This window comes from Choloepus didactylus, chromosome X (assembly GCF_015220235.1).
Source record: "Choloepus didactylus isolate mChoDid1 chromosome X, mChoDid1.pri, whole genome shotgun sequence".
Classification (NCBI taxonomy): Eukaryota; Metazoa; Chordata; class Mammalia; order Pilosa; family Megalonychidae; genus Choloepus; species Choloepus didactylus.
In genome coordinates this window covers 50,258,308-50,268,426 of record NC_051334.1, presented here as the reverse complement: position 1 = coordinate 50,268,426, position 10,119 = coordinate 50,258,308, and the positions used below count along the sequence as shown (strand labels likewise).

Here is a 10,119-nt window from a genome sequence, read left to right as displayed (position 1 = left end):
ATACAGTGACACACTAGGGAACATTCTGGGGTTATGACCTCTGCAAAGTTATGGAGTAGGGAGTCTTATAAAGGCTCAAGGCTCATTTTTCTGAATAATCAGGAGATAAGTTCCTGTAGAACAGGGGTCAGCAAACTTTTTTTGATAAAGTGCCAGATGGCAAATATTTTAGGCTTTCTAGGCTGCATGCGGTCTCTGCGGCATAATTTTCTTCTCTTTTTCACATCCCTTTAAAAATGTAAAAACAGGCTGCTGGCTGGCCTTGGCCAGCAAGCCATAGTTTTCCAACCCTTGCTGTCCAGTGTCAGTCCTTGGTTTTCATTACCTGACTAGGATTCTCTCTCTCTCTCTTTTTTATTTGTAGACTTTTAATAACCTTTACAAATATTTGTGGATACTAATTTTGATACTATCCAGAACTCAACAAAGGGTAAATAGTTTAAATATTATTTGAAATGTGAAATCTGAAACCACATTAATGAACTTTTTGTACTCGAAAGTTACATTAAAATTAAAAGCCATTGGTCTTCAGTGGTCATTTGGAAAATGTTGGTTCACTAAGTTATGTACATTTTCCAAATGATGACACATTCGTAATGTAGTATCAAAAGATCACATTTATTAATATCACCACCAATATCTAGAGGAAAAAAGCCTTTAAGTATTGGAAACTCTCAAACTCGTGGTGGTAGATGAAAAAATCTAAATTTTCACTTGAAAGCTTGAATTTTATAATTGCAAACAAATATTGTCAGTTGTTTTCCTAGAAGTAACAGGCTCATTTTATTTTCAGGAAAATGCTAAATATGAATATGAATAACCTTAGTTTGTCACTTGTTCTTTCAAGTAAAAATGGAAAAAAAGCAACTAGATCTTGCTAGGATTCTTTTAAAGGATGGAGGCAGGGGTTCTTGGCTGCATGAGGGGAGGTATTCCTTTTGTGTGAGCTGTGTAGAAAGGGACTCATGGACAGGGTCAGGTCACTTCTGGTGTTCCTCTACTGGGTCAAGCAAATGTCTCTGGATAGGGGTGAGCACAGGGGTTCCTATAGTTTCTATAGCAGTGTTCCTCTACTGGATCAAGTGGGCGTTTCTATACAGGACAAGACAGGTGTTCCTAGAGAGATCCAGACTAGGGGATCCTGTCCAAGTTCAGGATGGAGCTCCTTAGACTGCATTACAGCAGGTTCCTACAAAGAGATCAGGGTCAGGACAGGTTTTTTCTGTACAGTTTCAGAGCTTGTGTTCATGTAGGTAGTAAGATCTTATGTTCATGTCCAGATTCAGATCAAGAGATTGTTATTCATTGAGATAAATTATGCTAGCTGCTGTAACAAATCAACCAAGAATCTCATCTCAGGGGTTTAACAAATAAATGGCTAGTAGGTCATAAGTGGACCAGGAGACCTCGCTTTTGTGGCTGTGCTCTCCTCTAGGTCCTTGGCGTTTTTGCTGTTTAGCTGGTAGGTGGGGAAGGAAAAGGGAGAGTGGAGGATTGTTTGGGAGGTTTTTATGGGCTAGGCCTGGAACTGGTACATATCACTTTGGTGCACATTCCATTGGTCAGAACTCAGCCCCATGTCCACATCTGGCAGAGGTTGCAAGGGAGGTTGGAAAAGATTGAGTGGGCTCAGGAAGAAAAGGAACAGGCTTTGATGAGCCCACAGCAGTGTCTGCTGCAGGATTCTATAGACTCCATAGAGCGCCGCTGTCCAGAATGGTAGCCACTAGATACATGTGGCCAATGAGCCCTTGAAATGTGGCTGGCCCAAATTGAGCTGTAAGTGTAAAATACACACCAGATTTAAAAAAAAAAAAATAGTACAAAAAGTTTAAATATCTCAGTAATTCCTTGTATTGATTGCTTGTTGAAATGGTAATATTTGGATATATTGGATAAAGTAAAATACACCATTAAAATTAATTTCACCTGTTTCTTTTCCCTTTTTTAACATAGCTGCATGAACATTTAAAATGACATGTGGCTCTCATTATATTTCTATTGGACAGCTCTGCTGTAGAGAATTCTCTTTAAAGTATTGGGACAGGGGTTCTTTTACTGGGCAGGGGTCAAGTTTTCTCTACAGAGTTCAGTTAGTGTTTCCTGTCTGGGATCAGGAGAATGATACTATTACATGGCCAGGCAGGTTTGTAGAAAAGATGGGGGTGGGAGACATTATAATGTGAGAGGGAAGGATATGAAGGCACTTTTTTTCCTGAAAAGGTAAAGGCTAGGTGCTCCTTTGGAGGCCAGGAAGGTGTTTTTCTGTAGAAGGTCAGGCCAGGGGATCACAAAATACTCAGGACAGGTATTTCTGTACAGGGTCAGGATTCGGTTCCTGGACCCAGATCAGGTGATCCTGTTGAGGGCTAGGTTGTGCAGGTGTTCATGGAAATTCAGGGTATTGGTTATTTAACAATTTCAGAACAGAGGTTCCTATAGAGAGTAGGTGTTTTTGTACTGGTTAATTTCTTGGGTTTCTGAAAAGAGTCAGATCAGAGGTTCCTGTTGAGAGTAAGGGTGGTGTTTTCTGTAGCAGCTCAGGGCATAGGTCCCTGCTGAGAGTCATAGAGGGTAGCCTTGGGCAGGGTCAGGACAGAAATCCTATACAGTTAGGACATTGTTTCCTTCAGAGAGTCATGTGAGTGTTTCTTCTGTTGGGGCAGGACAGTGGTTCTTATACAGGGTGAAGGTGGGGCTTCTGGGACAAGGCCAGGGTAAAGGTTGTTATGTAGAGTCAGATCAGGGCTTCCTGTTCAGTGTCTTTCCAGAGATTAAGGTCAGGAGTTCCTATAAAGGATCAGATCAGAGGTTCCCATAAATGAGGGAAGTAAAGGATTTCTGTTAAAGTTTTCTACAGAGTCAGATCAGAGGTTCCTGAACAATTGTAGGGAAAGGCTTCCTGCAGAGGGTCAGGGAAGTAGATCTAACATAGGGGGAGGATAAGTGCTACATGGTGTGAGGACAGGAAGCCCTACATAGTATCAATAAATGGTACCCAGCAGTGTCTGGGTAGGGGGTCCTGTACCAGGTGAGGCCACAGTGTCAGGAAAGAGTTTTCTACAGGTTCAAGACTGAGGTTCATGTTGAGAATTGGATCATGGTTCCTGTAGACCTGACAGTGTAGGGCATGAGGTCAAGGATTGTGCAGGGTGAGGTCAGAGGTTCCTGTACAGTATCAAGGCAAGGCTTGCAATACTCAGGGCTGGGCACCTGAAGAGGTGAAGGACAGGGATTTTTGTAGAGAGAGAGCCAGGTCAGTGGTTCAGAACTTAGGTTTTTGTCAAGATTCAAGGCTGAAATTCTTGAAAGAAGTCAAATCTACAGTTCCTGTTCATTGTCAGGATTTGGCTACACATTAAAATCAACAGGGAAACATGAAAAAGTACTACTGGGGCAACAGAAGTTAGACAAAAAGAGCATCTACTATGATTCCATTTATTTAAAATTCATAACCAGGCAAAATCTATGGAAGACAGAATAGTTATCTTTGGGGGGAGTGGGGAATGACTGGAAGTGAGCCTGAGGAGGGCTTCTGGTGGGACCAGTCATGTTTTGCTTCTTGATTTGGGTTCTGCTCTGGAGCTTGGGTTCACTCCGTGTAAACTCATTGAGCTGTTCGCTTATGGTTTGTGCACTTTTCTGAATATCTGTTGTACCTCAATACAAATTTTCATGAAAGAAGAAAAGTACCAATGCTAGAGTTCCATCCAAGACCAAGTACATGAGAATGTCTTGGAGTGAGGTGTTTCTAAAATGCTACCTGGAGGGCAGGGCTCCAGTACAATGTAAGGACAGACATTCCAGTCCAAGGTCGAGACAGGACTTCTATAAAGAGATCAAGGACTCTTGTAGAGGGTTGGGACAGGCATTTCTTTAAAGGGTGATGTGGAGGCTCCTTGAAGTGTGAATTCAGAGATTCCTAAGTGGGTGAAGCAGGGGTTCCTCCTGTACAAGGTGAGGTGTGGGTCTCTTGTTGGTAATTAGATAAAGGCTTCCCCTTGAAGTTTCGAAGCTGGTTTCCTGTACCAGGCTAGGACAGTGGTTGTTATATTGGATGAAGATGGGTTCCTGAACAGGGTGGGGCCAAGAGTTTCTGTACAGGGCCAGACATATTTCCAGCACAAGGTTCCGAGAGGGGTTTCTGTCCGAATGAGGACAGGGGCTCCTATGGAGTGTGAAAGCTGGGATTCTTGTGGAGAGGCCAGGCTGGGAGCTTTTACAGAGTCAGGTAGTTCTGGACAATTTCCATAATGAACATTGAGGATTGTGACACTAAAGTGGGCTCCTCAGTATGTCTAGCATGGAGACTAGCTGAAGGGTTTTTTTTTTTTTTTTTTTTTTTGAAGGCTGCTGCTTTCCCATAATATGGACCAGGCCATGGTCCACCCCTTTTCATATTCTGAGTATATGTGCCCCACAATCCCCATCTCTGGGGCTCTAGAGGAGAAACCATAAAGAGAAGCAGCTCAATTAAGTGTGAGCAACACTGTATTTTTTGGGGGGAGGGGGTGCTCATTCCATCCAAAATCCACTCCTTAAATTCCCGTGGTCAGTTCTGAGCTTTATGTTTTCATTAGTAAGATGAGGATAAGTATACTTTCTTCAGAGTCCTTTTTTTCAGGAGTTAATGTTAACTAAAGCGACTGAGGCCTCCCAGCCTGCTCCCTGACCCACAGTGAGCCCTCAGTAAATGGTGCTTACTTGCTCTGAAGACAGGCCATGTAGTGGGGTGGCTAAGCACACTGGCTCTGGGGTCACACTGCCTGGCTCTGCCCCTTGCCACTGGCCCTGGGCAAGCCACCCAACCTCCCTGGCTTAGGACATTACTTGATTCCAAGTCTACTCCTATGTAAGTGTTTGTTCACTTGAAAAACAAATTCCATTTTGGGTTGGGGCAGTTCACCCAGGTGAGTATGTGTGTTGGGGAAGGTCTTGGCACTGTGGGGAGCTCCTCACCTCCCAGGGTCTAAATATCACCCCCAAAGGCTTCTTTTATTCTCCTAAGCTCCTGCTCTCATCCTCTAGCATTTCCCACAAGGCTGCAGGCTGCCCTGGGGCAGGAGAGATAAGACGTGAGTAACATGAAGACACACTGCAAACTCCAGGGCCCAGCATTCCCTTCTTAAGGGCTACCATTCCAGCCTCACCCCTTCTCCCTTTTCCTTCCCTGAACATGTCTTTTGTCTCTTGGAAGAGGGTCCCTGACTTACACCAACTGAGATTATATATGTTTATACCTCCACAAACAAGTATACATAGATCTGCTCATATCGTCAGCCACTCAGAGACTCTTGACCTGGTGGTTTGGAGCTGTATATACCCCAGAAAAGCATGTTCTTAAACTTAAGCTGTTCCTGTGAGTCCACTGTAAGTAGGACCCTTTGATGAAGTTACTCCAGTTAAGGTGTGACCCGTCTCAGTCAGGATGGGTCTTAATACTGGAGTTATTTATAAGCAGAATGAAACTCAGACAGATAGAAACAAAAGACCACAAGAACCAAGAACTGATGGTCAACAGAACCTGGAAGAGAAGGGAGAGGCCAGGAGAGGCCACCGTGTATATTGCTGTGTGACAGAAAAGCCCAGGACCAACACTCACCGGCAGCCAGCCCCAGAATGCCACAGTCTTCAGGGAGAAAGCATCGCTTTGGTGATGCCTTGATTTAGACATTTTCCCAGCCTCAAAACCGTGAGCAAATAAATTCCCATTGTTTAAGCCAGCCCATTGCACGATGTTTGCTCAAGCAGCCCAGGAAACTAAAACACACACCCACATGCATAGACTTTCACAGAAATATCGACATTACGAGACCCACAAAGATATCCTGGCACACAAGACCTTCATGGTCACACTGCTTTGTCCCCACCGCACCATTCCAGACAGTTCTTGTTCAACAGACCAAAAACATTTATCGAACATCTTGTGCCCAGTGCATATGCTGCCACCCTGTCTCAAAGATCACCCGGCAAAACCCTAAGGACATCCGGACACCATTAAAAACTACAAGCTAAAGAACTCAGTTGACTATGTAGCCTGAAGGACAATTAGAGTACCCCAAATATCCCACCAACCACAAACAACTTGCATAATCTTATTTTCCTTTAAAAGCCCTTGCCTGGAAAAATGATTTGGGTTGCCATCTGAATCTGTGCTCCCCAAATTGCAATTCTAAGACTCCAAATAAATGCCTTGTTGCCCTGCAGAGCAACAAACAAAGATCACGCAGCATCACAGACAAACACACGAATACCACCCCACGCCTTTCCTCATCACACGCCATCCCACACACACTCCCACACCTAATCCTCTACACCCTGCCCCTCACAGTCATATGGCATCACCCAGCCTCACCCCTGCAGTCACAACTGCACAGTGCAAACATCCACTCCCCAGACTGCCTCTCAGTATGGCCTGTGGATACACAAGCCACTTCACGCAACCTGGACAGTCCACCATGGTTTTACAGACACTGTTAAACTCAACTGTTGTAACCCAGGACCATGAAGCGCCACACATGCGTCTCCTACAGCCTCCCACAGATTGTCTCCTCAGTCACACCCTACAGCCATACTACTGTCATCTAATCACAAACGACACCCAGTGCTGCTATTTATTCCACCACGTGCAGACTCACACTGCCAGTTTTAGGACTTTGGTGGTTTTATTGTACAAAAGCTTCGAAGGTCCAGGCCAGGGGTGTCTGGGGCCCAAAGGGTTGGGTTGTACAGGCTGTCACCACCCTTGCCCCCTGAGGCTAAGCCCTGTGCCCTCACAAGCTCACGAGCTCAGTGGAGCCACCACAGTAGTGGTGGTGGGAGGCATGGGGCCTGTGGGGAAGGCGCCCATGGGTGAGCCCAGCAGAGGCCCCGGGAAAGGCATGAGGTGGCTGACAGGGCCTCATAGCACCATGGGGCCCAGGCCTTGGTAGAGATGAGCATACCGGGTGGGCCCAATGTCAAGCCTGTGGCCATCTCCCCACAATTCCCACTACCACTGCCCCCAGCCACCACCATGAAGCCACCAGCTGGTCCTTCGGCTGTTCCTGTACCTCCCAGACTCGATCCCCGTTTCTTTTTCCCTTTTCCGGACGCCTTGCGGTTTTGAGTCTGAATACCATCCTTCCGCATGGTCAGTGGCCTGTTCACCTGCCAAAAGGGAGGTCATGGGCTCTTTTCCAACTCCAGGCTTTTACCTCCATCTCTGCCACTATCAGGGTCACCCCTTTCACCCCACTTCTTTATGAATAGGGAATTGGTTTAAGAAATAGGGGGTTGTGCCTCAGTGTGGCACAGATATTGGCCTAAGGAATCCTGAGATCCTGAGACCCTGAGCTTGGGAAAGCCTCCAAGGCTGATAGGAGGTGCCCAAGGTCTAGGGTGGGGAGTGGCAGTTGGGTGATGGCTGGAGGTGGGGAAGAGGGAAGGAGGAAGGAGAAGGGAGATGGAGGAGAGAGAAGGGAGCAGAAGGGAGGTGTAAGAGAGGAGGGAGTGGAAAGGAGGAAGGAAATGAAGGGAGGGAGGAGGAAGGGAGGAAGGTGATGGAGAAGGGAGGATGGAGGAAGAAAGATGGAAGCAGGAGAATAGGAGGATGAAGAGAGGAGAGAAAGTAAAGGAGAGGAGGGAGAAAAGGAAGCAAAGAGGGAGGAAGGAAAAGTGAGAAGAAAGGGGGAGGAGGAAGAGAAAGAAGGAAGAGAAGGGAAGGGGGAAAGGGGAGGAAGGAGAAGGGAAGAAGGGTTATGAGGAGACGAGAGGGTTCAGGGTAGGACAAGAGCAGAATGAGGAGGGGAAGCATGGCATGAGGATGGGTTGCCATATGGTGTGAGGACAGGGAAGGCAGGGTCTCACCTGGTGTAACTTGTAGTAGAGGCCACAGGCACTGCACACAGGGTCCCCACTGGCATTTCTCCGCCACAGGGTTGTGGTTGTTGTCTGGCAGTTGGTGCACTGGGTGTCTGCCCATTTGCTGACAATCTGGGGGAAGAGAAAATGTGAAGATGAGTGCACTGGGGAGGTAGGAGTAGGACAGGGAGATTCGCAGGGTATGTCAGGAGGAAACAAGAGAAAAGGGTCAGGCTGAAGGCAGGGGTTCCTGTAGAATCATATTAGGGGTTCCTGCACCAAGTGAGGACAGGGGTCTTTACAAGACGATAGCTGTAGATTCTGTGTGGGGTGCGGACAGAGATTTCTGTGTGGGCTAAGGGTTTCTAATATTGTATTAGGGGCTACCGTCACTTGGTTCTCAAGTTTGGCTGCACAGTGGAATCACTTGGAAGTTAAAAATTCCTGGCACCCAGGCTGCACCCCAGATCAATTTGATCAGCACATCTGCGGGGGGAGGGGCCACAGGCCTCAGGTTTCTTTGAAGTGCCTCAGGATGATTCCCATGGGTGGGGTGGGGGCTAAGGAAGAAAACACTGCTGTATGGGATGAGGGTGAAGGTTTCTGGTCTGGTTTGAGGACAAGGGAACCTGTTGGAAGCCTGTAACAAGAGATTGAGGGTAGGAGTTCCTGTACAGAACTGCTGTTTGGGGTAAGAACAGGTGTTTCTATACAGGGTGAAGACAAGGAATTCCGTATAGGATGAGGACAGGGATTCCTGTTCAGGGAGAGGGCAAGGATTTCTATACAGGATGAAGGGAAGTTTCTCCTGTATAGGATGAGGGCAAGGGTCTCTGTATGGTGTTGGGACAGGATTCCTGTCAGATTGAGGACAGGGGTTCCTAAACAATGGGAGGACATGGGTTTTTTGTACAGGGTGAGGACAGATTTGCACCCAATGTGAGACCAGGGGTGTCTTTATGCTGCAAGGATAGGGAATTCAGGCACAGGGTGAGAACAGTAGCTCCCACAGAAAGTGAGGTGGGCCTGGGGTCTTACCATGAGCTTTTTGGGCCAGATGAGGGGCCTGTTCTGCCCGTTCATCTTGTGATAGAGGCCACAGGCATTGCACAGGTAGTGGCCTGTCCTGTCCCTCCGCCACAGTGGAGTTGCTGTTGCTCCACAGTTCACACACTCCCTCGCTTCTGGTGGGGTGGACAGGGGGGAAGGAGCCAGGCTCAGCTCAATTTGCCTTGGACCACCCCACCACCACCCCCCGTCGTCCCTTTTCAAGAACCTCACCACAAGGGGGCAGGGGCAGGGTTCCACGCAGCTTGGGGGAAGAATAAGTCACTGGATTGAGGGGGCTCCCGGTGGGGAAGAAGAAGGTACTGGAAAAATCAGGACCCCCATAAGCACTACTGGGGACAGGAAGTGATGAAGGCAGTGCAGGCCCCAGGGTCAAGAGGTCTGGACTCAGTCACTCTGTCTTTAAGGTATCCAGGAAGCTGGTGCTGCCTTTCCCATCCGGATCTTCAGGAGCCTGGCGAGGGGACTCTTCACGGGTGGGGCACACAGTTGAGGCAGGGTAGAGCCCCGTCTTGCCATAGGCCCAGCCAGCATATGGTGACCCCCCTGGGATCCCCTCCATACAGTTGAGCAATGGATACACCTGAAAGACTGTGGGGGGCAGATATGGGAAGGAAGGAGGAAAGAAGAGGAGAGATCAGTGTAACGTCACCCCCCCTCCCCTTTCTGGGTGCAATGGTACTCAGCAGCCCCAACATGGTGGACAAATTTCCACCCTTTCCACAGGTTACCTGAACAGTTTCCAGCCATTGACTCCTGGACCCCAACCCCTCTGCTCACTCTGACAAACTACAATAACCTCCAACCATTTCCAAATAGGCTTTGAGAATGACTGTGGAGATCTGAAGCCCCGTGAATCACTTGACAACTAGGGCAGCCACCACCTACTTGCAATATTGCTTGTCAAGATGGCTGCCTCAATATGGCAGATTGAAGAGCATTGGATTTCCCGGGACTGGACTTCACCAGGTGGAGTAGTTGGCACATTGGTGTGAAAAGCTATTTCCAGGATGACCTAGTGGGATTCTGCCCCAGCTAAGGCTCTCCACAGCAACCTCTATAGCACCCATCCAATACCAAGACAGCCATCCAAAGGGGTTACCTGGGGAGTGTCTGTAGGCTTCTGCATCCCAGTAGTAGGCCAGTGCAGCTGCTGCAGTAGTGGCGGTGCTTGGAGCAGTGGAGGAGGCTGCTGTATCCAAGCTCTCA

The 10,119-nt window shown here is 47.7% G+C and overlaps 1 protein-coding gene across 1 annotated transcript; it reads right to left on the bottom strand.

Annotated features, from left to right (window-relative positions):
* Positions 1–6,647: 6,647 nt before the first annotated feature.
* Positions 6,648–10,118, bottom strand: GATA1 (GATA binding protein 1; the record flags this gene model as incomplete). The annotated part of the gene is given in 6 exon segments (XM_037820802.1): positions 6,648–6,942; positions 6,945–7,149; positions 7,849–7,974; positions 8,881–9,026; positions 9,124–9,501; positions 10,013–10,118. Coding segments are annotated over 6 exon segments (1,122 nt in total), but the record flags the coding sequence as incomplete, so codon positions are not given.
* Position 10,119: the final 1 nt, after the last annotated feature.